This window comes from Trachurus trachurus (genome assembly GCF_905171665.1).
Source record: "Trachurus trachurus genome assembly, chromosome: 7".
Taxonomy (NCBI): domain Eukaryota; kingdom Metazoa; phylum Chordata; class Actinopteri; order Carangiformes; family Carangidae; genus Trachurus; species Trachurus trachurus.
Genome location: NC_139901.1, coordinates 10,956,040 through 10,983,712, shown reverse-complemented (window position 1 = coordinate 10,983,712; position 27,673 = coordinate 10,956,040). Strand labels below are relative to the sequence as shown.

Here is a 27,673-nt window from a genome sequence, read left to right as displayed (position 1 = left end):
TGCAGGCACGGAAGTCCAATAAATATGATCTGATGTATGGTATAGTTGTAATATTATATATATATAGTTATAGTATATTATAGGGTTGTCAATTAATTATAACACAAATTTAACAATTAAACACAATTTATTGCATGAGTGTCCATGGTTAATCCTGACTAATTGCAAATCAGTCACACTTTTTTTTGTTTGTTCAAAATGCCCCTTTGTTTTCCAAGTGCTTTATAATGGACAAATATGCTGCTTTATGCAAATATAATGAATAATTCTACATTAACCAATAACAAATGCTCAAATAATGACATGACAATCATCTGTAACTATTTGCAGAGACAGTTTAGCTTGCGACTGCGAGCAGATTCATCACTGGTCTTAAAACCATGGGTTCAGGACAAAGGCCAGTGTAAAAGGATGTTTGTTGATCACGTGACAAATGCAAATAGTAATTTTGAATTAATGTTGTTTTTTATGTTACCTTTGACAGCACTAATTGTGTGTTTTCAGTTACGTACATCATGGCAAGCATAACACAAACACATAACGACTAATTACACAGTCATTTGGTCAGAAGGTGAAAAAGGCAGAGGGTTTTTTGTGGCAAAGATGTAAAAATTAGAATTTTAAAGTTAGACTCACAAATGCAAAGTTAGTTCTTTCGGCTGAAAACAGGCTGATGACAACTGCTGGGGTCAGAGAGGAACATCAGCTTAGAAGTGCATCCAGTAAAGAAGCATGCCTCACCCAGCCTCAAGGAACTACCAACCCACTTCAAAGGCGACTGGGTTTCAGAAAAGACTTTCCCCTGTCTCATAATGGCCAAATCTTTCTTCCTTTTCCTCCCTCACTGATTAAAAGTCTGGGATAAACATGACATTTTTCTGTTTTTTCAAGTGTAAATATACCACTGGCTGAAAGTATTTATAGTCGGCAGCTTCAATCCAAACATTTCTCTACCCAAAAACAAAAAGATGAAAAAAAAACAATGTGTAAATCGGGCAGAAAACGTAAAACAATGGCTCAGTCTGTAGTGAGCAGCAGCGGTAAACAAACCACCAGACCACAGCACAACCACAGGACAAGCACTCCACTTCAGAAAAGCTGTTTTTGTGCTATACATATTGTAGGGGACGTATACTGTGCATACTCATTTACAAGACAACATAATAAGTACCATTGATGTCCTGAACTTGTGCATTTGTGCTCGTATGTGCATGAAATGTTTTGCTTCATGCTTTGAGGTTTACTCTCTGAGATCATAAAGATGAAGTCAACTTTGGTTCACTTCACTGGATTTTAAAATAGAAGTGAAAATATAATTTTATAAAAATCCCTAAAGCTGCCAGACTTTCTGTAAACCTCTTGGGAAAAAAACAATATTATCAGGTTTTAAGAAACATAAACTGGGTTTAAGGTCAAAGTCATTTTGAATGATTATGACATTGAGGATTTGTGCCATTGTGAATGCTGCAAATACAAGGAGCACTGATGTAAACAAACCTCACACAAACCAGGAACAGTAGCTGCCGTCAACAGTTGATCTTTGTCACTATTGATGTCAATCTCAGTGACAGGTTATATATTTTTTTCTTTAAGTAAGAGTTTCCTTCATGTTAAGTGTTTTATTTCTCATTCATTTAAAAACCTATAAAAGTGAAGGATTGTAGTTTCTTGACATGTAAAGTCCTTCACATCACGTTAAACCCTGATTAATGGCGCCTTCTTCATCTTCCTCTGTGCAGAACGGCTTTGCTGTGGTCAGACCGCCGGGGCATCATGCGGACCCCTCCAGTCCAATGTAAGTGTGTGCGTGCATGTGCATGTTTGTGCGTCAGTCACAAGCTCAGCCTGACCACAGTGAGTTTTCCTGTCCTGGCTGCGCTGTCAGCAGCTTCTCTCCCAAGGATATTTATGGAGTGATAGAGAAAAAACAAAGGGACAAAATAAGGAAGATTAATAAGTTTGTTCTTGTGTGTGCGCATGTTGTTTTCCTCTTTCACTGATGCTTCTTTCTTCATTTATCCTGAGCACAGTCATGCACAGCTCATCAACAATGAGTGAGGATGCGTTAAAGTTCTGAGTCACTGAGACTACAGACAAGGCAGAGAGGCACAGAGCCTCTCCACCCGTCTCATGTGTGACTGTACACCGCACATGAAACTCTGAAGACAGCAGAGTTTAACTGATTTTTCCCTCTCATATTCTAAACTGTCTCTACACTCACATCCACCGTGTCTGTCTCCACAGGGGCTTTTGTTACTTCAATTCAGTGGCCATAGCCGCCAAGCAGCTTCAACACAAGCTCAGCGTCAGCAAGATCCTCATTGTCGACTGGGTGAGTTGTCAAACTCTATCACTCATGTCTGTGAATTACATTTTTGTTTTGTACACTATCAATATACCTTTATCCTGTTGATAGGACGTTCACCATGGTAATGGCACCCAAGAAATCTTCTACAGAGACTCCAGCGTTCTCTACATCTCACTTCATCGCTATGATGATGGGAACTTCTTCCCTGGCAGTGGGTCTCCGGCTGAGGTGTGTGCCATCACAGGAAACTCTGTTGCCCTGTTGTAAGTAAAAGCCGCCAAAGAACCCCCAGAATTAAATGAGTTTTCTACATGTTGGTTTCAGGTCGGTTCTGGAGCGGGTGAAGGCTTCAACGTCAACGTGGCGTGGACGGGAGGACTGGACCCACCCATGGGAGATGCTGAGTACCTTGCTGCTTTCAGGTACAGTATAAGCAGCTGCTGCTCGGTTTTGAACACTGCAACACAAGCTGCCAACAGAAGTTGATAACGTACTGCACGTCACAAAAAGATAAACCAGTGTCTCAGTTGCTCCAGAACAGCTTCAGCGCTCCAACGCTGCAGGGACAAACAACATCCCATGTCTCTTTCATCAGTAAGGCTGGCACATGAGGAATGCAGAGAGTTTGTCTTTCTGACTTTAATTCATGTCTTGGGATGCGAAATCCGGTCGATTAGGCAACAAACAGAAAAAGCTTTGCCACCAGCTGTGTTCCACTTTTTATTGATCAGGATTCTCAGTGGAGCTGTAATCAGACAATTTCTCTCATTTCCTTTACACTGAGCCACAACAAACAGACTTAAGCTGATCAGAGGCTCGGCTCCACATCGCCTCTGACGTACTTCTTGCGTAATTAATAATCCTTGTCATTTGGAGAGCATGTGTCTGGCGTTCTTGGTTTCCAGTAACTTCAGATGCTTTTACAGCATATGGCAAATGGTGTCCAGGTCTTGTGTTTGACAGACTGCAGACTGTGACTTCCTGCTCGTGGGTTGGGATAATTGTCGTCGGTGGGTGTTTGCCACCAATAAAGTTTCAGTAGTGTGGGCTTTTTGGTCGTCTGGCGGAGCAAACACTGAGGAAACTGTGGCGACCGCATGGTTACTGGAAAAGGGGAACAGTGGCAAAGCTGCAGACATAAAGGGGGGGGGGGGGCTGCTTGCTTACATCAGGTGTGGGGGCCATGATCCCAAAGTCCTGTAATTACTGTGCTCCTCCAATAACACACAGTGAATATGAGATTTATCCAGACATGTTGCTGCTCATCTGAAGAGTTGGATATCAGAAGGCAGAGACCCTGATGCTTCAGGATGCTGTGTTTCCCAGCTCCAGCCCTGCCTCCCTGTAGCATGAACCTGACCTCTGACCTCTACATAAAGACAGATTCCCTCGTGAGAATAAGTCAAAGCAGGGGGCCCGGCGCACACAGCGTTTTTGAGGGGGAGCAGTTCACCTCCATGGCAGTGACAGGACATTCAAAATTTATTAGCAGGCTAAACGTGGGTGTTTCGATTGGATTACAGTACATCTGCCTTGTGAGAGCATATGTGAAAATGCTCATCTGGCTGTTTTGAGGCAAAAGCCCAGAAGCTCCTCTGTATGTTTATTGTCCAACGAATAGTGGTAGAGCCAGGTGGATGGAGAAAATCCCCAGAAATTCGATCGATATATCATGGTTTTATGATGGTGTTTTCCTCTTCAGTCTTTTTTCAAACATTTAATGCAGCTTTCAGCATCTGATGCCTGTAGATGCATCTGCTTATAATCTAGATTGAAATTTGTCCCTGTTTGTTTCTTAACGTCAGGCGTTCTGATGTGAAGCAGGTAATGTCGCCTTCAGGGGTTAATCCTCGTGTGAGAGCGAGTTTTCCAGGACTCTGTGTGTCCACAGAGGCCGGTGTGGTGTTTACCTCCCACAGCTTGAGATCATGAACAAAAAAACAGAAAAGGGAGTTTTTTTCACATTTAAAAGAGAAAATGTTTTGAAAAGTATTTAATGACAAAATTGAGCCGAGCTGCTCTCCCACCAGATCCAAAGAGAATTTAAGAGGGATGTGCCTCCTCAAGTTCAATGGGAGCGACAGATTCAAAGTATCATTTTTATTACATAATGCCAATCGTATGGGCCGCTCTTCAGATCTGGACCTAATAGAAGATCTAAGTAATTCTCAGTTTGTTTCAATCTGCCTGTAGCAGCAGATGATGAGAGTTCACCACATCAAAACCTCTCAGATAATTGCCTGCTCAGTTATAGAAAATAATACTGATTTAAAGATGTGATGTGAGCTGAGGTCACTGATTCCAGATGAAAGTTGAACTGAGTCCAATAGAAGGTGCCATTTCTACCGCCGGTCACTTTTAGTAATAGCTCATATAGAAGGAGACATGAGAGGAAAATGTGAGTAGAGAGAGGGAAGACATGACACTATGGTGGACTCGAACTGTTGTATAACATCATTATACTGTGTTGAAACATAACGAGGGACAAGGCTCTCTCTGCTTTGTATTGAAAGTACATTAAACAGCTTCATCCCCATGAAATAAATGAAGCAGATAATGTGATTACATGGTCAGGATCTCAGCCACCCAGAGCACCAGGATGCAGTGAAATCCTGACAGAACACAGCGGTGTGACTGGTCCTGGATCAGTCTCAAAAGGTCATGTCACTACACAACTCATCCACCTACTCTTACTACTAAGGATGGGTACAAGTACTGTCATTATTCAAGTAGCATTTAACTTCTCACTTGCCCGTGCAGTAGCCACAATAATCTCCTTCCCATCCACAGCCAAACAGTAGGCTTGGTCAGAGAAGCCTATATCTTTTCTTACAATATTATATTTATTTATATAATTTGTGAGCAATCAGGTACTTATTCATAAGGTACTGAAAGTGCTTTAACTTTTAAATGACTGAAAATGCCCATCCCTACTTGCCACCTGTTGCCACCTGAATCAAATGAATGTCACTAAAACTTACTTTCTGAGGCACCCATCTACTTAACTCAACTCTCTCAGTGCCGCATGCTCTGGGGCCGCTCCATCGCAGTCCAAACTGTTCTCATCTGTGCTTTCCTGATGGTGGAACAAGCCACCGTGTCGTCTCCTCTTTATCTTCAAGAAGCTGTAGAAGATTCATCTGTGCTGATTCTTCCTCTCCTTAACCCCCAAACCTGCCCAACTAACACACTGTGATCTCTGATACTGATGAAAATAATTACGATTGGGCGCCGTGTGGTGCAGTGGGTTGCGCAGGCGCCCCATATGCAGAGTCTATAGTCCTCGCTGCAGTCAGCCCCGGTTCGAATCCTGCATCAGGTGGCCCTTTACTGCATGTCATTCCCCCTCTCTCTACTATCCTGTCAAATAGAGGTGAAAAAAGCCCCAAAATATACTTCAAAAATAATCATGATTAAGATCTTTACCCTTGTCGAGCAGCTGAAAAAAAAAACGTCTTTCTAAAAAAAGTTGTTCTCCAGATTCCGAACAGAGCTGGGAATTATTCATCAGGTCAAGAACAAAGGTGAGAGGGAATAACCGGTGGAATTTGAGCTGAAAATTTCTTCAGAGAATCAATGATGATGATGATGATGATGATGATGATCCTGCAGGGACACATAATCTCTGCTGTAATGAGAGGCCACTTTGCTTTAACGTTTTAACAAACAGCATTTTTCCTTTATGGAATCAGAATCTAAAAAAGCCCCCACCTCCCACCCACCACTCAGGCTGCACACATCCCTTTGGAATTAATGAAGTTTGCAAAAGTTGAGCTCTGGAAAAGAGTGTATGCCACTGATTGAAGTCAATTTAATGGGTGAAAGTTTGAGGAGCGTTGGTGCATTTTCACCTTATCCTTCAGTCTACCCCCCCCCCTTCTTTTCCATCAACCAGGCCCCCACCACCACCATCACACTACACACACACACACACACACACTGCCCCTCTACGTCTCCTCCCTTGATTGATCTTTAATAAGCATCCCCTCCTCTCCTCCACCTTCCCTCCTCCCCTCCATCTTTCCATTAGTTTGTCTGTAGTTACTCTCTCTGGGGGGAGCGCAGGACCTTTAATGGGTCTACAGGGGAGGTGGGGTTGGGTTTTGCGGTTAGGTGTGTGTGTGTGTGTGCTTGCTCTGCTTCATATCCACATGACTATGATGAAGTTTAGGTCTTAGGAATTATTTATCAAATCAAAGTGTAACAGAGCCCCAACATACACCACATAGTGATGTAAGGGCTGTTATGACTTTGCGTATGTGTGTGTGTGTGTTTACGTGCATTATATGTTAATGGGTGTGTGCGCTGTGTATATATGTTTGTGTTTTGTATTTGCGTGTATATGCTGGAATGTATTTGTGTTTTATCTCTGTGTGTCCTCATTTTTGTCTATGAGCTCATGTTGTCCATCTGCATGTAGTCATGACTGCACTGTGTGGATATGTGTGTGTGTATGTGTGTGAAAGGGAGGGGGGGGGGGAGGGGGTGGGGGGGGTCTCCAAAGTCCCCAGGCAGAATAATGAAAGTAAATGGATCCCAGATGGACTGTTTTTCCTCTTTTTCTCTGTGTTGTCAGTGACGTGAGGCGAGTGACAAGCCTCTAATGGGAAACAGACTCACACACTCTGACTTTGAACTCTGCCGACGGCGTCGAGCCGCAGAGCTGAGCCTCTTTCCACCTCAGGACACCACCGCTCTCTCCTCAACAACAATAGCATGGAGGAAATGGTCATGTGTTTGATGTCCACCAGTAACACTGTGCAGCGAGAAGAGCTGACAAAACAATATGAGTCGTCAGACCCGAGGCTCTGCAGCCTCTCCAGAGCAGGGACAATGGTCTTTTGTCAGCTGCTGCGCTGGGATCAAAAGTTGTTCACAACTTTTTGTAGATTTGATCATAAATATTTGTCGTGGCAGAGATCATCCAGTTTGGAATATTAGTGACAACGTCCAGGAGCATATTGATGAGACGAATATGAGTTATTATGCTTTGAATCAACTAAGATGTGAGTTTTTTGAAAGTCACTGTTTGGACACTGTGTTGATGTGTGTCCCTGTTTGTCCCACATCTGACTCTTCATTTGCTGACTTGCTTGTTCCTTGCTTGTTCTTGTTTCCCATTCAACACAGATGCATTTTGTTCACATAGCGACTGAATGTCGCTGGTTTTACACCTTGTTTGTGATTTGAGGTGAAAAACAAGCGAGGTGACATCACCACATTAACTTAGTAAATAGTGTAGTACAGTAAGTGTTGCTCTTTGGAACTGGCTGTTGACTGTAGAATTGTGCGCTTGAAGTCGGCATACCAGGTGCGTGTTAGCATGTTAGGGTGTGATGATAGGTTCAACGGTGTGATGTTGAGTTTTAAAATCTCAGGATCCAGATTTCCTAAATTATTATTGAGACTTGTGTGTGAACTCAACCTCTGTGTTATTCTATTACTGTTTTTTTTAAGTGTTAAGTGTTTGAAGTTTGCTTTTCATTGGCATTTATGGTAAAAAAAAGAAAAATAATGATATAAAACACACTATTATGTGATTTGTATAATCAAACTCTTTAATTTACAGTGTCTTGTGTTTGTGTCCTCAGGTCTGTGGTGATGCCCATTGCCCAGGAGTTCTCCCCGGACGTCGTCCTGGTGTCGGCTGGATTCGATGCTGCTGACGGACACCCAGCTCCCCTGGGAGGGTACAAGGTCTCCGCCAAATGTAAGCATAGCTCTCTACCACAGGCCGCAGAGTCCGACCTCCAGCCACTACCTCAGGGCCTGGTTCTTAGGAAGGGAAGCCAATAAGAGCTTTATTTTATCGTGCTGCCAGTGTTCGGAGATATGAATAGATTATTACAGCTCCTGTCAAGCGTGGACCAAAGAGCAGGAGCTGTGTCCTCGACTGTAACTGGCTTGATCACTGATGTAACCATAATCATAGTAATTGATAGTTGGTAATGTTGCTGTGGGAGGATCCACAAGGTAAAAATATAACTTTGTTTTTGTAGAATATCAGAAATTATAGTAAAACGTAACACCAAAGGCTTGCGATACGTGTTCTCAGCTCACAGCACAAACTTCATTCTTCTTGTTGGCTTTTGCATGGTTCATTCTTCAAGTTAACATTTCTGTGTGTTTGTCTACCTCAGGTTTCAGCTTCCTGACTCGCCAGCTCATGTCTCTAGCAGGGGGTCGTCTGGTTTTGGCGCTTGAGGGAGGTCATGACCTCACAGCTATCTGCGACGCGTCTGAGGCCTGTGTCAGTGCACTCTTGGGCATACAGGTAAGGCATGCTGGGTAATGGAATCAGTTTTTAAACGTGTGCTTCCGGATTATCTGAGTAACCAATACACGAGGGAAGCATGGAAAGGAAGTAACTTCTCAGGGTTTGTAGAATTTGGATGTGTGGAGGTTTTAAAAGCTCAGGCATGACAGGATGGAAAACCTAAAAAAAAAAAAAGAAATTCAACGAACAAATTCAGTTTTTAAACAAGAAATTATCTCTAAGTAGCCATTAAGATAATGAAATGTTTCCAGACTAAGACCAAAGTTTAAGACTGAAGGTCACTGACTGTGTCCTCATGTCTCTGTCCTGTAGGAGCCACTGCCTGAAGACGTGCTGCTCCAGAAGCCCAACGCTAACGCCGTCCGCTCCCTGCAGACGGTCATCCAGATACAAAGTGAGCAGCACTGACAATATTCTTCTGCTACACTTCTATTTTTTTGTTGTTTGTATTGTTGTTGCATCAGAACAGACTCCAGATTAGTTTTGTTTTTTCTCACAATGACACTACTGTAGTAACCTGTGTGCGTGTGTGTGGCTTTTGCAGGTCAGTACTGGCAGAGTGTGAAGGCTCACAGTGGCTCAGTGCCTCTGTCCTACCTGGCTGCTCAGACAAGAGACTGTGAGGAAACAGATGCTGTCAATGCTTTGGCTTCACTCTCAGTGGGAGTCCTCTCCACCAAGAGGTACAGACACACACTCACACACAGACACACACACACACACACACAGTCATTCAACCAAGCAAAGGCAAAGGCAAAAAAAACACTTTCTCCTCTTACATCTGTGTCTCACCTTCTCCTCCAGTATCTCCGATGAGCCAATGGAGCATGACAGCGACTCCATGTAGAAGGATCTGACCAATCACCTCACAGAGACTCACCTTCAGGAGTCTGGGCCCGATATTGTGGCCTCGGATCTCTTGCGCTGTCACGTTACCACGATTGGGCATGTATTGTAATGCCACCGAGTCCCGGCCATCTGCCTTATCCACCAACGCATGCACGTCCACCGACCCACAATGCGGAAACCTCTCACAGACCAACAGTATGAGCACCTCAATGCTGGTCAACACTCAGCTGAAGCCAGCGACGCGACCTGCAGCTGGTAAACCTCCTGAAACCTCACCAAAGAGCAATACAAGATGATTTTTAATAGACTTTTCATGTCTCCTGACTGACAGTGGACCGTGGTCCCGACCCACAGCTCCGTGACCACAAACCTTTGTAGGAACAGACACTGATTCTTCTTGAAGCACTATGTACCAGCAGCTGTTTTGTTGCCTTAAATTTTTTTGCCTTAAAAGAAAAGACCAACATCTGGTTCCAGAAGGAGACGACTTTGGATTATAAACTCTTTTCTCTCGTGCCACAATCGCTTCATCCATATCAGAGCTGAAGCAACTGTCGACCAAATGTATTGCAGGACGGATGACGCAGAATGAACCTACTGTATGACACCAGGTGAAAGCATGTACTGCATGCACATGCACCTGATGGATAAGATGCAAAAAAGAAAAACCAACAACAACAACAACAACAAAAAAAACACAAAGAAAGAAGTGGCCACATCAAAAAGAAAGAACATGGAGAAGAACACACGGAGATTGTCTGTTTTAACGATGTCATCACATGCAGTTAACCACTAAAAGTAGACAACGAAGTACTCAAGGGAAAGAGAGAAAATGAAGACACAAAAAGGACAACTGTGGTTTTTGTAGAAACAAAGAAAGGGCAAATGTCCCTGTTTTTTAATTGCACTGTTCATTCCATAATGTGAACCATAAGAAATTCCAAAGCTCTGGGAAAAAAACAACTCCTCTCTTTAGGTTATTTAATAGTTAGGTTTTTTTTTTCTTTTTCTTTTTTTTTTGAAGATTTGGATGAAATGGTGTTTGCTATATTTTTCCCACTCTTTATGAGATGTCTTATGAAGTCTCTGACTCAGTCTTTGGACTTATTTTGGCCGAAATACTGTACAGTTGTATTTCCTCTGAAGTTCATCTGAAAAGTAGGCAAGGGTTTAGTAGCAGGGTTATTTTTCACTCCTGTTCAGTGTCTTAAATACACACACACACACACACACACACACACACACACACACACACACACACACACACACACACACACACACACACATACACATACACGTACATATACACATACAACATGTACAAAGCAATGATGAACTGTTGATGTACCACTAGTATTGAATACTGTATATTCTTGTTTATATTTGAGACTAAAGGAGCATTCATTCCACCATAGCACCACTGAGGACCATTGTATTGTTCAATGGCGGCAATAATGTAAATGCACTTAATGGACATCACCCAAAGAAAACTGCCTTAAAAAAAAGAAAGAAAAACAGCCTGCACATGGCAACGGGACTGTATGCAAGCAGCACGAGGGACCAGTGCGGACACTGCTCTTACTCTATGTTTAAGAAGACGACATTTGAACCTGTGGATTTAGGTGAACATCATATATGCAGACTTTTGTATTTGTGTGTGATGAGTACAGTCACCCTCGCTTGGTCTGAATGTTTTGGAGTCCAGGCTTCACCACAGGCTAATTAAGGAAACGAATGCATTGTGTTTCTGTTTGAATGTGTTTTGTGAGTGTTATGTGTTTCCCATATGTGACTCTTCTCTGCAGCCGTGCTCAGCAACTACACTCCTCGTCATGTTACCATCAACCTAGTCATATCATAATAACACTCCTCTGCTGCAGAGGGGTGTAAGGGCTCTGCATTCCACAAGTAAAGCTAACATGATCATGATTATTAGTTTGCAAAAGTCCATTTGTCATGTACACTAGATTTGACCATTTGATGACCAATGCTAATGTTTTTTAGATTACAGCTGCAGATAGAAGAATATAGATGATTACTTTTGACAAAATTTGACTCTTATTTTTAATCATTTGAAGCAGCGAGTGGACACTAAAAGTCTCAGAGTGAAACTGAGACTGATCAGATTCATATTTAACTTGTGGATCTCATGTGGCTTTTGTCTGAAAGTTGTTGCTTTTGAGTTTTTACGTCCATGATTGGATTTTAAAAGCAGCACAATCCTTTCGTCAACAGATTTGATAAAAAGAGATGTTTATGTGTAAATACAGCTTTTGGAAAATCTAGAATAAAATAAGCACGACCTCCACTGCAAGTTCATTTAACTGGCTGAAGGAGCTATTGTCAGTATAGCGTTCAGGTAGGGAACTGTATGAGAGTTTAGTCAGACCCTGGGCAGCATCTGCCCAACAGAAGGACTCAGAGTTTTTATAGCAGACGACAGGACAGTCGGTCCGTCTGAGGTCCCTCTGCTGTTGCACTACTGCTCCATCCCAGTAGGAATAATTAAGGAAATGTTGCATTGGGGACTTTTATTCTGAAACTAGTGCAAACAAAAGTGCGTCATTCTTAGTGTTGTTCATAGTATTCTTAACAACTAGTGACAGCATTCGAACGCCATGCTGTGCCTGTCTTACACAGCACGCCCAGCAGGTGCACGCGGTGTCTATGAAGTAATGTTTTCTGTCTGTAAATGTGTGAGAGTGAAAGAGAGAGTGTGTGTGTGTGTGTGACTGCATGTGCACTAGTACATTATGTAAACTTTTGTCATGTGTGTGGATTTGCAAGTGTCAGAATGTGTGTGTTTATGTGTGAGTCTGTCTAATACTGTAAGTGACCTCTCCTGTATTATATTCCCAGTGGCTGTTTTTTTGTCTTATAGAGGCCAGTATTGCCTCAACTCTTAATTCCCTTTATTACTGATGTCATTTGTACCTTCTTCTTAAAGAAAGACACTGTAAATAGAAACTTTGAGACCAAAATACACATGTCACACATGTGCCTTGATGCATTCAGTTGTATGTGTATTGGTAACTTTAACTAACTGGACTTACAGTAACTCTGTATCTAAAAAAAACATGACATTGAAATCTTTGTTTCATTGCTATTCTTTATTATTCACCCGTATGTGTTATTTCCCCTTTACATTTCCTACCATGTGTATGTATAGAAAGATTGTCTATTTTGTACTGTTATTTTTGTCTTTTCCTCTTGATTAAAAAAAAAAAAAAAAATCCAGTATAAGCCCGTTTTTATACTTCCTCTCTTGTCCAAACATGATCATATAAAATTGTTTGCATAATATTTTTTTCATAAATGAATAAAATAGTGATCATCTTCACCATATCCTGATTCTGAAACGTTTAATGGAAAAAAGGGAAATAATATTGGAGATGAATTTGTCACACACTGTTTCTAAAAAGTCCTGTGATCAAACTGAATACTATCACTGACTGCAGTAACAGATTGGACTTAAGGCTATTTAGGTGAGCATTGTCCAAATGATTGTATGGGAACAATCTGAAGTTAATTGTGAAAAAGAAAATGCTTCATTGTATTATTTTTTCAGATATTTTTGTTTTTAACTCATTGAGTGCCAACCACGTAATTTCTCGTTTTTCGTTCCCATGCGTTGAGTGCCAAAAACGAGATTTTACGTTTTTTGCTTTTTTTTTTAATTATGAAAATAGACACTTTAATACACCTTATGTGTAAATTTGGGGACTCTACGACGAGCAGAACTGAAATAGATGACGATCAAAGTCTCATGACAGCTCATGATCTGGAAGTTTTTATCATAACTGGGCTTTTGCAAACAGAGTTCTGCATGTGGATGCAGCAGCTGCTCTGCTCTCACCCGCGAGGCTCCAGCAGCTCGGAGCTGAAACAGGAAGCTCTCAGCCCACTGTCCCGCCCGGTCTTCATCTGGAGCAACACCGTGTCCTCCCCAAAGTCCTCCCGCGGTAAAATCTGATGGTCTCTGGACCAAAGCAGGCTGCCGGCACCGACCCGTACCACAGACGGACCGCGACCACCGGCGGGACCGGTGTTCCCGAGCCGCTGTGGCCGACTGACCCTCACGCTCCGCGGCGAGAGGATGTGACACAGCGCGGTGCGTCTGTGTTAGTGTTGTTTAGTGGCGCCCCCCGCCCCCGATGGTGGTTTTGTGAATAGAACAACAATTGTTGTATATATTTATCTTACACGAGCCCTTTGATCCAGAAATGCGAGTGTCAGAAGAGCGACAGGCACAAACAGAGCACCTTTCATAAAAGACGCTGTATCTCCTTTTCTAGAAAAAAAGGAGGGATTTTGATGAAACCCAGCCATGTTTAGCTTGACTTGTCTCAGGAATGGAGGCACGTAGAAACAAACGGTTTGTGGCCATTTGACGCATAAAGTTTCACCTTTCAAATGAGCTACAGTATGTGTTGGTGGCAATAATATAGAATACACTATGGCTCTACATAAATCGTCAAAAATGGTCTAAATTGCCGGTACACTTGACTAAAACTTTGGAAAGGAGCGGCACTCAATGAGTTAAGAGGAAATAAATGGGTATTTCTACAATAAAATGTGTTAGCTTAGAGAATATGAGCTTAAAATTGTAGACATTTCAGGAAGTATCACAGTATCAACAGGGGCAGGGGCAGGGTTAGGGTTAGGGGTTAGGGGTTATTCCCAAAAAAAAAAGAGAGAGAAAGAAATCACAATTACTGGACTCTGTCTCATTTATCAAACATACCAAAGGCTGAAAGTAGGTCCTCACACCAAACATTACGCTACATCTAACCTGTGTCTTACAGAAATGCTTGGAAAAACAAATACAGTCCACTTTCAGTTCAGTTTAATTAAACTCAAATGTCATGCTGCATGGAGAGTGAAAATGTGCAGGGTCTTTTTAACCCCCAGAGATCCAACCACAATCATACAAGCATCTAATTCATAAATCATAGTCATTACATGATACTCTAGATCCAGTTTGTTGGTAGCTATGGTAGCACTTTTCCATTTGAGATGACATGAATGCTTGGACGTCATTAGCATGTTTCCCATCCGTTCACATGATGGATGATGTAAACGCTGTGATGGATCACAGCTGTGACTCAACAACATCAGCAACGTCTCTAATTAGTCACCTGCTAACAACCAGCACCCACAAAAAAAAAAACTAACCCTAACCCTAAAACTCATCAGGCCTGTGAATTAAAACTTCTCCCAATTAATAAGATGTCACATGACTCTTTCAAGGTAAACTAAGAGTTGACAGAGGTTTTATTGGCAAAGAGGCAGAGAGAAAAGTTGATCTAATCACTGTATCTTTAAGCCACGAGCAGTTTCGACACCCCACTCATTGACGCCTCACTCTAATCAGTCAGTCTAATCAATCTGGAGACACCTGAGCATGACCAGAGGCTGTAAGTGGCTGCACCCACTGATAACTCAGCACACATGAACATCACATTTGCTGCAGTGTTTCAAAGCTGTCACATTTAAGAGGAAAGAAAGAACATTTTCAAGCAGTGTCACTGAGAAAATATGCAGCTATTCTTGGTCTTTAGATCTGTGAGAGATGCTGACACGTGTGTGGGACTAATTAGCCTCTAATTAACTTACAATGTGGATTTAGGAAAGTACCAGGAAGCTGTGTCAACAGAAATCAGCAGACATCAGTGCATGTGTAGTGTTTTGTCATGTATGTGGTCTAATAGATGATGGAGTATTTATTTTCTTACACTGATCAGCTAAACTATTTGTATTTTCAGAATTTACTCCTTTATTTTTTTTTCTACTTCAAACTTGTGCAGAGTTTTAATGATTTAACTCTATGCTCAGGCATGAAAATACACAACTGAACAGATCAAGCAACAGCCAAGAGTTTTTTTTTAAAGTCCACACGGGCTGTAAATATCCCCCAGAGCCCTTAATTGCATATTAACCGTGTTCTTTTTGGAGGCATTAACTGTTCCTCAGTGACCAGGCAGAGGCACACATACCTCATTAAAAAAAAAAAAAGGACAGAGAGCGGGGGATGGAGGAAGGAAGGGAAAACAAGAGAGAGACAGTTTAACAAGAGAGACAGGAGACTAAGAGGGTGTGGTGCCAGTGTAAATCTTTGTGCTGTTCATCATCATCCAGTTTTAGCCAAACAACAGGAAACCTTTTGAAGAAACTTTTATTTTTCAGACAAATAATGATACATGTGCGGTGTGTATCACGAAATCTAATCCTGCAGGGATGTTTCTGCTTGTAATGTTTATAATCAGTCAAACTGTATCAGTGTTGTTTGTCATAAGCACCACACTGTATACTTCAAGTAAATGCTCTCAAAACAAAAAAAAAGAGTCTCACGCTGGTTGTAAACACATGTAGTAGAGATGAACACACTATTATCTGAGATTGGAGTCTAGCGTTAACTGTAGTATTTTTCCAGTGACAGCTATTATATAAGTTTCCTTAGAATAATCTCCAGGGGAAAAGAGTATGAAACGAAGAGAAAAAAAAAAAAAAAAACTGAACAGAAACACTGCTCCAACTTGACCTGGGTTGCCAGTTTCTTCTCAATAAATGAGATTTTTTGTAGGTGTAGCTGGTCCAGAGAAATGTCAGTCTGCATCCCAAACAAGATGCATTTTATTATTTTTAAAGTCTTTTTTTCTTTTCTATCCAAAAGTGAGGTACCTAAAGGTTTCTGTCTGCAACAAAGTCCATGTGATTTGGAAGGAAGAAATGGCAGCAGGGAGCATGGAGATGTAGAGGGAAGATCACAGTCACTGCATTCAGCAGCTGGAAAGATAAAAAATTGAGACATGTTACTGACACTCATTTAGGAGTTTGTGATTTTACTATATGTATCATTGAACAATGGACAGAAGGATTTCCAGATTACTGCTGTACATGAACATATTTCTTTATATTTCCAGAATGCTGTAACCCTAACCCTTACCCCCTAAACGTTACCACTTTTAGCTTTAAGATTCCTGCATCAACTTGTCAAGTCAGAAAATGGCTTCAAACATACATCGGCATTAAAATGAGGAATGTGCCAAAGTTAGCAAAAGCACTCTGGCTCATTGTTTCCAAATGTGCAAATCATCAATCACTGCACAAAGAGTTCTGGAGTAAAAATTGCAGATGCCATCATGTCTAGAATTAATGTTCATTTCATAAACAAAATGCACAGGGGCTGCTTTTTTCCCCTCTCTCCAAGAAGTGAATTCTTTTTAAATGTCAAGTGTCTTGTAACATGTCAGTGAAGGTTAGTCCTCTGAGACCACACTGTGCTGACTGTGGGGCTCAGTCAAAGACTTCATAGGAGCTGGAAACATTAGCCACCTCCCCGGGACATTCTAATGATAGGTTGCTGGGCTTCATGCATATTGGCAATGAAGGAAGAAGTGGTTTGTCATGGATATGTGTTGAATACAAACACCATGTCAGACCCCATTTCCTTGTAGTTTGGGTGTTTATACGAAATGAAAGCTAAACCTTGCAGGTGCTGTTTGCTTGGCATTTGGTCTCTTTCATGTGAGACCGACATCTGAGGCGCAATAATGCAAAAACTGGCTTTTGTTGCTTTGGTGCTTGTGTATAATTTGGTAATTATGGATGTGAAGGGCACCCGGGTTCTTTTTTAAAACTCAAGATGTGGGGGGATGTGTGTGTGAGTGTGTTTTAGTGCCTGGGTGCGCGCGCACGACTACACCTATGCATGATGGCTCATTTGCGTGCGTATAAATCAGCTCTCACCTCCTCCATCACTCCCAGTGGTTTATGGGAGCCCAGCGGGGAGGCACATCAGCCTCCCCCCTTTGATGGTGACACAAATGATTCATGGCTTCTAGAGACCGTTTGTTTTCATTACGCCTCCTCGTCAGCTCGCTGTAGCTGTATCACGGTTTCATGCAACGCAAGCAAATTTGGGCCAAAATGAGAGGAAAGAATTTCAAGAGGAGAGTTGTTTTTGGCGCTGGAAGAAACAAAGGGGCTTGGTTTGGGTATGAAGAGGAGAAACTTAAGTCAGGATGACGGCTGCCCGCGGCTACTTTTTCCACTGTCGTTTGGGTTCAGAGGTGGTCAGGGATTCATAATATGTCAGAGTGTCGGAAAAGTAGGAGTTGAAAGGGTACGGAAAAGTCAAAGGTCCCAGCCTGTCTTCGTTCAAACATCAAATCTTGTCTTCCCAGCTCTGACCTTTTGTCTAATCCCTCCTCTGTGTTCTCTGGTTGTTGCTCTGTATGTGTTATATACAACTTGCTTACACTTGTCCACCTGGGGCAGAAATTAACTTAAACAAAAATTTAAAATGAGCATCACATGCAGGTGAAAGAATGCATACCTATGATGATGACAATGGTAACGATGATGATGACAATGATGGCAGATAAATCAAGGGTGACGATGATGATGATGATGATGATGATGATGATGATGATCGAACCAGAGGTCAACCTTCCCAAGAAAGCCGAGGGGTCAAAGAGTTGTGCTGTCATGTGGAGGCAACAATTATGGCACTGCATCCCGTACCATCGTCAGGTTGTTGACTTGACTAATTGTTGAATGAAGTCTGGTTGTTTTTGTCTCTCTCCTGTCCTGCCCTCCACTGTGATCTATGTAAACAGAGTACAAATGTCGGGGGGGGAAAAAAGAAAAAAAAAACTTCATTTCTCCAGACCTGTCACTGGCACATGTGAGCAGTAAGAGTTGCTTGTGGCAAGAAAAACAACAGAATCACGCACAATCCATATTTACATCTGATATGTAGATCGACAACAATGTCAGGTACTACATCTTTCATAAAGGTGCGGTGGCTTAAATGCTCACATAAAACTATCAAGGGTCAGATAGTCTTTCCATTGAGGCAGCTGGATAATCCATGCTGAGGTGTGTCAGTCTACTGGTCGGCCACTGGTGAGCTGTCTGTGTCAAGTAAGAATATTTCCGTCTTGAGAAATTCGTCACACGTTATCGGGCAGCAGTCAAAAGACGAGTCCTGCTTCCAGGCAGTGGTTAGTGACCGGCGGACATGGTCGACCAGGCCCCCTCCATTCTCCACACGGAGAAGGCATAGCTCAGTCTTTCATGGGCCAGGTAGTTGCATCCAGCCAGCTTAGAGTCCATCTCGTCACTCTGCAGTACCTGGTACAGGAAGTCAATGTAACGTGATGCCAACTTGAGGGTCTGTATCTTGCTCAGTTTGTCAGAGGGGAGCGTAGGAATTATCTTACGCAGTGAGGCAAAGGCGTCGTTCAGGGATTGTGTCCGCTGCCGCTCCCGGATGTTGGCGATCACCCGCTGGGCATGTGGGTCCTCGAGGGCTGAGAGACCTCCAGGACTGGGGCCGGGGACAGGAGAAAGGGACGGGCCTGAGGAAGGTGGCCGATGCTGAGGACTCCTCTTGAGCCTTTTGGGTCCGGTCGGGGTGTAGATCTGGACGTCGTCCCCTGGCTTGACCTTGCTGTAGTTTGCTGATGTGGTGGGGGTCACAGCGGTAACGTGATCCTCTGTGCGTGGGCCCGTCTGCCGTTTACGCCCGTTGACCCCCGGCGTCGCTACAACAACAGGACATGCGTTCGAAGGTGGTCTCCCCATGTTCTCCTTGCTGGAAACCACCCCTCCCTCAGGGTGGTCATCATTAGACTGCTCCTCCTCTCTCATGCTTGGCCACGTTTTTTCTTGAGTTTTCTCTCTTCTTTATGTGATTCTCTATCCTTCAGTGCTGCTCTGAATATCTTCAGTGTGTCTCTCTCCACTCCCCCTCTTCCTCTTTCACACTGTGTTCAGGTCGTCTTCAGGAACTCCCTCTGTTACGTTGTGTTTCTCTGGCCCTCTGCTGTGTCCTTCTTCTCCAACAGTCTCTCTTTTTTTAAAATGTGTCCCATCCAAACACGCTAAGCCATCAACACTCAGCTTTGGTTTACCACAAAGCTCCTTCATCCACTCACATGGAACCTCGTCTAAAGATCTCCTCCCAGTCTCTGTCAGTGTACACTACATCGGCAAACTGGACTGTTCTCATGCCTCACTCCTGTGGCTGCATGTGAGACAGCAGCAACCTGAATCTGACTTTTTAAAGGGAGGAGACCGTGAAACTCTCAGCTACCCACCCATCTGTCTCTCCGATTGGTCCGCAAGCCTTTTTTTGGACAGCTGAGCTTAAGACAACAGGAAGAATGAATCGTAAGGGATTGGTTCGATCGAAGGGACGAGGCGGAGACAAAGGTGTGCCGCGCAGCCAACCAAATCCAACCGTTGTGACGTTTACTTCTTGTCATAGAAGTTGCCCAAGTTTATAGGTTCCAGATTTCCTCCGAAGCGAGTCCTTACCATCCCCCCATCCTCTCCTGTCTCCCTCAGCAGAGCTCAGCACCAGCATCAGTTGCTCTCTATATAGTTCAGAGAAAAGGAAAAAGAAGCTCTGAAAATATTTTTTTTGTCTCTGGTTTGACAGTTGGACAAATCCACCTACATTTTTCAGCCACATGGTGGATCTCTGTGCCTCAGACAAAATGAAAAGTGATGATATTCTGAAGACATTGCATTCCAGGCAGATGCAGTAATGGTGGTCAGGGACTTAGGTAACATGTCTTTTGATTGTTTATTTTGTACTGGGTAAACAAAACTTCAAAAGCTGTGGTTGCCAGGTCTGGCATCATTAGTGACGGAAGAGGAAGAGAGACGAGTGTGTTCAGTACATAATAATACGGCCGTACAATACTATATTACAGATCATATCATGATTTTTAGTGTTCTATATAAATTATGTATATTCATAATTTGGAAAAAATATTGAAGAGCTGAGATGGAGAGTTCTTCTTGTTTGTGAAACAACAGAGGGAGTGTGTTTTATTGTACTGGCAGAGGCTTGGCCGCAGTTTCTAAGCATAGACCTGGAGGGAGGGAAGAGCTGGCATTCAGTCAGCACCGCCGCACCGAGGTCTAATCACAGCATTAAGGAAAGAATGAGTCGTGTGAATCAGAGCGAGGCCTGTGGGACATTTTGTTACTTTCATCCACTGAGCTCCGTCTCCAGAACAAGCCTCGGTCCAGGTCCAATGTGGACTGTTGCTTTCCAAACTTGTGGGGTGATCCCTCCAGCATGGCCTACAGCCACACCCCCACAAGAGAAGAGACCATTGTTGCCGTGATGCCTTTCAGAGACGTGATGCTTCCCGCTGATGAGGCCGCTGGAAAACTCAAGGTGGTTTTTGTACATGACACAGAACTGGAAAATGTCAGAATCTCTCCACTGAGTCAACTCACTGCTGGCTCAGGTCCGCAACAAGAAGAGAAACCTCCATTGTCTAACCACAGATGATACCATTTCTCTTGCGCATACACAACTGTACACACAACGCAACAATATTTGCCCCTGTATTCATAGTATTCACAGCCCTATGTCAGAAATAGGTGTTTTAGACTCTTGTGCAGCTTCTTCAGCCAAGACACAAGTTCACCTGCATTAGAAAACACCTGCTTTTACTTTTGACTGCTGCAAAACAATCTCATGATGCTTGCCATGTATGTGTCTGGGAGACTGGCTGGCTGAAAATTTACAGTGTCTAACGTGTCAGTGTTTAATCAAATTAAGTTTAAATTTAGTGTGAAACTACTGACAGTTTCATCTCTGCCACAGGCCAAAAATGACTGTGGCATGATCACTTTTAGCTTTAAGTTCTTTTTCTCATCAAGACAAAAAAAATCTCTCTCTGCTGCCACCGAATGTTTGACTTCTTTCATTGCTAACTTTGATCGTTGAGTTGTCTGATAGAAATCCAGTTATCCAGTGTGCCACAAGTGGTAGCTGTGGGAACCAGAAGATAGAAGTGACTTTTCCATCATAGACCCGGGGGAGGGGTTCATATCTTTGCTTGATTTATTTTAAATCACAGTATTCAGCACAGATTGAATGATTCTGGTTTGAAAGTCTGAGTATATTATGAGAAATATATTCTCTAACTTTATAAGAAGAAACTGGGCACCCGGTCACACAATGATCAAATTAATATTAACACAATCAGTCTGGTGTTGAATAACTAGAAGTATTTACATGAGAGAGCTCAAGTTACTGTAACAATCCCGATCTACAGTGCTTCAAATTGTTGTCGTGGAAATTAGTGTCCATATATATACTGAGTGCACATAAACGCTGCCAGAGTGGCCGATTCCTTTTCATCTTCTTCTCTTTAAACATCATCAGAGCGTGCGTCCTTTCCCTGGGCAGTGAGTGAGACACCTGTGATGGATCACAACTATTTACATATCACAGCTCCCTTGAAAGTGTTCCTTGCTTGCTAAAAATAAATACCTCCAAGCTAGAGGAGTGATGGAAAATGGATATCAGGTTTTGATATAAACACGTATATTGGGGCAGGGGAGAGCGGAGGGTCGGGTCACGCTCACAATGGTTGGTCTTTGTGTGGGAAGGCCCCCCGGACGCTGACTGCGTCTGGAAAAAGGGGAAAGAACACTGGACCCTGTCTGTTTGAACTGCACGCTCAAATGAGGACTTAGCATAAATATTTCCACCATGAGAAATGGGAGAATGTTATCACATGTGGAGCTTATATATACACACACATGGCACACACACATGCTCGAAAATTCATAGGTTTACAATGTGGCACGCACTTACACAGACACACAAATAAAGAGGATCCACTATGTAAACAAGTCAGTGTAGGATGTTAGTTAGGGGACATGGTGAAATTTAGTTTGTCGTTCATATGAGTGAAGCTAACTATAACTGTAGTCCATTTAAACCCCATTTTTAGATTACTTATTTAATATCAACAAGCTATCTACATTACACTTGGGTTTTATCAGAGTTAAGGTTCATTATGGTAGCCTATTGTATTTCTAATGTGGTAAAGTTATTTTGTATAATTCTGTGTTTCCCATTCTTTTTTATAACAAGTCCTCCAATGTGAACTTAGATCATGAAATAATGTCCCCATGGTGGGTGGCATCGTCACGGTTACAATAATAAGCAGGTTAGGTTCAGGTACAAAAACTACCAGGTGAGGTTTGGGAAAACATTGTGGTCTGGGTTGAAATAAGTACTTCCAGAGGTTTGGAGGACCTTTGTTGTCATGGTAACAACAATATGACCTGAAAAAAGCAGTAGCCGCACTGCCTTCAAACAAAAAACTGGACTTTTTACTCAAAGACACTTTTTATTCAGATAAAGCCATACAGTACACACATACACAGAGGTGGTTATGGTTAAGATGAGGCCCTTGGTGTATTTCATAGATTGTTTTGGGTTTATGTCCAGTAATGTTACTGATTCAGCAGCAGCTATCAAATGCAGCAGCTAAATGCGTAAGTGGTTGTTGCTCCCTTCTCTAATCTGAGAAACAGCTGCTAGCTGTGACGTGATCTCTTTAAAAAAAACCGAAACAAACAAAAAATCATCAAATTAGCCATGCAGATGAATTTCTCCTTTTGATTGCTGCATCAGTTAGTGGAGCCCTCTCATTAGTAACATCAGTACAAATTAATTTTGACACTCTATGTGTTTGCAGAATTGCACATGTCAAAATCTGTCATTGTGTAAACACTGAATATGTTTATTCAGTGTTATTATACATTCAATCTCTGTCCCTATCACTGCCTTAGTAGCTAAATACATTCACTGTAGAAACAACCACTGCTCAAGTTTTTACTTCTTCTTTACCTTGATGATTCTAGGCTACTGACATATTGATAGGTAGATGTAGTGACTATGTCACTATGGTGAGAAGGTTTGAAGTGAGGGCTCTGAAAACACCACCACAAACCAGTGGACTAATAATAAATCTCCAGTTCCTCTCTGAGCTGCAGCAGCTGCTTCAATTGTCATCTGGTGGCAGAGTAAATGACATTTGGTTCCATTTCTGTCTCTGGAGCAGGCCTCTGGTTTCTCTTTGTTTTTGGATGAAAAGTCACTGACGCATAATTCAGGTCTGAGTCCTGAACCTGTGGACAAAAGGATTTTCAGTCAGTCTCAGAAAAAGACAGTAACAATGAGAAAGTGACTACTGTAGCAACAGCTGAAATACAAAAATGGAAAATCTTTACCATCACCTCTGTCTGCAGTGCATTATGTTCCTCAATGCAAACTACTGTACAGAACAGAAACAGCATGTCTGTTATTTGATAAATACTGTAAAAGTGTTGGTTTAAAACAGGAGTTTGAGGATCATCGTCATGTAATGGCTGCAAATGTCAGGTTAGACAGTTAGTAGAATTACCTTTCTTAAGCTTTTTTATTTTGACAACCAAACCAAAGGTGGCAACAGTGAGGAAAACAGTCAGACCACCCAGGATCCCGTTCATTGTCTTTGCAAGTCCACTGAACCTTTCTACAAGAAAGACAGTTGAATTAGGGTTTGTAGGTTTTACATAGTTGCTTCAGATCTGATTGATTCAAAGTGAGACACAGAGCACAACAGAAATGTTAATATGAGACAGGATGAATTAGATTTTTTGATGAAGTGTTGAAAATCTGAAACTGGTGTTTGCACTAAAATGAAATGTTAAAGAACCAGCCACTGACCAATGATCTCACCTTGAACCTCTAGATATGTTGCACCGACAATGACCGGGTCTTTACTAATGACAAATCCACAAAAATATAATCCAGAGTCAGACACATCCACTTGTTTGATTTTGAGAAAGATAGTGGACAAATCGGACGTCATCTCAAATCTTCCATTTTTAAATCCATCACAGTATCGTTCAGCAGTACCAGCTTGGAATATATGAGAAATACAGAGTGGACGTGAAAGCTTGACCACTCTGAACCAGTAAATCTGAGTAGGAGAACTGCTGTAGTTGGAGCACAGCATCGTGACTTCTCCACCAGGCTGAACCTCCACAGTGTGAAACTCAGAAACTGAGACAGAGATCCTGCCTGAAAGAAACACACAACTAATCAAGATGTAGGAACCTAAACAATAACGAGAACCATGTAAACTATTATTAGTTATCGGCAGGTGTTTTCCAATACTTGCAAATACTCACAGAGGCCACAGAGAAGTAAAACTGCCACCAGGGTAAGGTTCCTCATCGTATGTGTGAGGCTGTCACTTGAATGGTGTTTCTAACTGAACTGAATGTGATGCAACTGAAAATGTCACATGGATCTTCAAGTGGGTTGTGTGGGGAGGAATAAGTGACAAACAATTTTCACACCTTCAAAAAAGAAGGTGAAGGTGAACATAAGACATTTGAAATGAGCATGTGAACTGTATCATTTTGGTATTATTATCATTTTAAACTGCTCTCTTGTTTGGATCATTACTCTGTTGTGTGGAGCGCTGGAGGCTGAGTTCTGTCATGAAACAGCTACAGAATCGTGTATTTGCCATTTTCATTTGTATTTCTAATCTCAAATATGAAATCATTTGAAAAGTCACATTTATTGTTTAATATATGTTTTTGTGACTTAAAGTGCTATAAAACTTGTCAGCAGGAAACAGTTTGTACAACAATTTGTACTGTGTAAAAAAAGAAGAAAGCACATGCAATCCTGTGGTTGGGGCTTCCTTCCCTTTAGGATGACTCAGTGCTGAAAATGTTAAAGATAATATCAAACTAAATATTACGTTAAGACAGACAGTAGGACCTCTCTGCCAATGTGATGACAGTGATGGTTTACTATACAACAACTTGTAACCTTCAAAGGTGCTCTATCAGTACAGTTTTACTTAACTCACAGCGTTACACCCTGAGAACACCGTCTCATTCTGGCCACTCCTCTAGAAGGAGAGCAACACCTTCCCCCTCGAGTATGAAGCAGCCTCCGCTGTGGACATGATGGAAGGTGGACTGTTTCTGTGTGAAGGTGTGAAGCTCAGTTATGCTGTATGACATTTACTATAGATAAGAAAGTCAGAGGTGTTGCTGCCGTTAAGAGACCAATGAGTCTGGTTGTATGATGACAGTCACTTTGAAGTGCTGTGTGAAAATGCGTCTGATTTACTTCCTTTCACTGTTGTGAGTGGAGGATTTTAGATGTTACTGTAGGTCAAACTCCTTCCATACTCATTGTGTGTGTTATAATTGACCCTCTGGTCTTATTCCTCAAAGTTTCATGTATAAATTCTCTAATTCTTTGTTATGAGAGGTGTGCACACTGATGTCCTCCTGCTGTGTTTATATCGCATCACATTTAACTTGAAACATTAACTGCTTCTTATATTATTGTATATACATGAGGGGACAGACTGTGATAAACAGAAGCAGATGAAAGTATTTCCTCCACATACTTAGTAAATCTGTTGTTTAAATTTTCTGCTCATTTTTGATATGATGACTGATTATGACAAACTGAACAGATCCTCCAGTTTCTGTGGTTAGGGGTTGTGAGATGCAGTGGAAACAGCCGCTCTCCAGCAAGAATGGGGATGAGGATGTCATCATCAGCTACAGATAGAGGAGCAAGACACAGGGATACCAAGCTCCTCCAGGTTCTTTTAGAGGAGGGAAGAGAAGGCATCAGAAAGGACACAGACATATCTAACATTGGATCATTGGGACATTTTCTATTTGCCGTGCGAAGAAGGCTGCAAGTGAGATTTCTGGAGAAAATTTGGGACTTGATACCACAGAGGAGGCATACGTGAGGCATGCACTGGAGTGGCGTCCTTCCACATTTCTGTGGCAAGTCGTCTTAACATTTTGGTCGTCCATGCTGGGGACAATGATCTGTGACTAATATCTGTCAAGGCACTTGCAGCTCAAATGCAGAGTGAATTGCTGCAGCAACATTCACACCTTCAATCAATGAGAATTGCGTATTCATGCATCAATGACTGTCAAGTGTGGAGATACGGACAACCTGTGGAGAACAACAAAGACAGGAAGATTAACACTCAGATGAGTAGGGCTGTTCGCAACTTTGGCGGTAAAGTTATTCATCAACACCTCCTGTTCAGTATATTTCTGCCAGATGCAGATGGAGTGCACTTCACCAAGGAAGGAAACACAATCTTTTTTTTTCAAGAATCCACAGTGCACTCAAGAAGGTCCCTCAAAAATCTCCATAAAACCACACTTCGTTTCTTCCCATTTCAGTGGGGGTACACTGGATGTTTTCCACAACACAAGAATGTAAACATGAATGTAAAATTGAATTAAATGACTAATAAAAACAGAAAATGTGTACATTGGTGAAATATATGTGGGTATAAACTTTTTCAAGTTTAAAAAGTAGCAGAAGGTATTAAGCTTTACAGTTCATGTTAGATCTGTCTGAGCTCTGACTTAATCTATTCCTTCATGTCAATTTTGATAAAAAAAAAATTGTAAATTGATCTCCAATACACACTAGTACACATTACTGCTCAAGTTATTTACCACTTCTCTCTCTCTCTCTTTTTTAGTCTGTCTAATAATTAATAATATCAATAACAGTGACTTAATTTGATGAGGTAAAGTAAAACCAGGTCAGAAATGATGTAAAGTTAAAAAGGAAAGACATGACCTGGCCATCCTTGGATGCTCGGCTGAGACTTCTGATCTTCTGCATGACACTCAGGTCGCTCTACACCTAGGGATGGTGGTGGCCAAGAAACTTATTCTCTTAACTTTGAAGTCTACCACTCCTCTCACCTTTGCTCACTGGCTCAGCAAGATGTTATCGGTTATTCAAATGGAAAGACTGCGCCTGCACAAACCCAATGAACAGAACAGATTCGAGAGAATTTGGGGACCCTTCCTGTCCCAGTGTCAGGTGTGATACCTGACTCAAACTTCACATGGTACTTGCTTTACTTTAACAACTGCAACTATGTTTTTTTTTCTGTAAGTCTACTTATGTAAAATGTAAAATTACAACTGTCTGGCAGCCCCTTTTCTTTTCCTTTTCCCCCCCTCTTTCCTCTGCTTTTCCTCTGTTTTCTTTTATGTTTGACTGTTCCTCTACTGTGGTATGTGTCATAAGTTAAAAACTGTAAATAAAGTATTTAAAAAAAGGAAAGACATATAATATACTTATAAAAAACCCCAAAAAACATTTTACTTCCTTAAAACTTGATTGAACCAGGTTTGAAGTTAAACCTTGGTTACAGTGACCTCTGCTGGAGTTTTGAGTTTTGATGATCTCCACAAGAAGCAGCAGCTGTTCAGTCTAAACCACAGGTGCAGCAGGACTCAGCAGATGTAGATGACTTTGACCTGAACAGCACAGGTTCAAACCTGGTTCACCTTCATGTGCAGCTAAGCTAGAGAGAGAATAGCAAAGCACAGCACAC

General features: G+C 42.0%; 2 protein-coding genes across 4 annotated transcripts in view; one reads left to right on the top strand and one right to left on the bottom strand.

Moving 5' to 3' along the window:
• Positions 1–12,580, top strand: part of hdac7a (histone deacetylase 7a) — a 57,602-nt gene extending 45,022 nt beyond the window's left edge. For all 3 annotated transcript variants that reach the window (XM_083975115.1, XM_083975116.1, XM_083975117.1), the window contains 9 exons: positions 1,740–1,795; positions 2,245–2,332; positions 2,417–2,536; positions 2,633–2,730; positions 7,900–8,018; positions 8,449–8,582; positions 8,898–8,979; positions 9,130–9,268; positions 9,390–12,580. In XM_083975115.1, coding sequence (XP_083831241.1) covers positions 1,740–1,795; positions 2,245–2,332; positions 2,417–2,536; positions 2,633–2,730; positions 7,900–8,018; positions 8,449–8,582; positions 8,898–8,979; positions 9,130–9,268; positions 9,390–9,432 — 879 coding nt within the window. In that variant the 3' untranslated portion in view covers positions 9,433–12,580. The remainder of the gene's footprint in view (positions 1–1,739; positions 1,796–2,244; positions 2,333–2,416; positions 2,537–2,632; positions 2,731–7,899; positions 8,019–8,448; positions 8,583–8,897; positions 8,980–9,129; positions 9,269–9,389) is intronic.
• A 5,863-nt stretch (positions 12,581–18,443) lies between these two features.
• LOC310988300 (twist-related protein 2-like) lies at positions 18,444–19,091 on the bottom strand (the record flags this gene model as incomplete). The annotated part of the gene is made up of 1 exon (XM_083974847.1): positions 18,444–19,091. The coding sequence occupies one exon, from the start codon at positions 19,089–19,091 to the stop codon at positions 18,444–18,446; it is 648 nt and encodes a 215-aa protein (XP_083830973.1).
• Between the last annotated feature and the right edge of the window lie 8,582 nt (positions 19,092–27,673).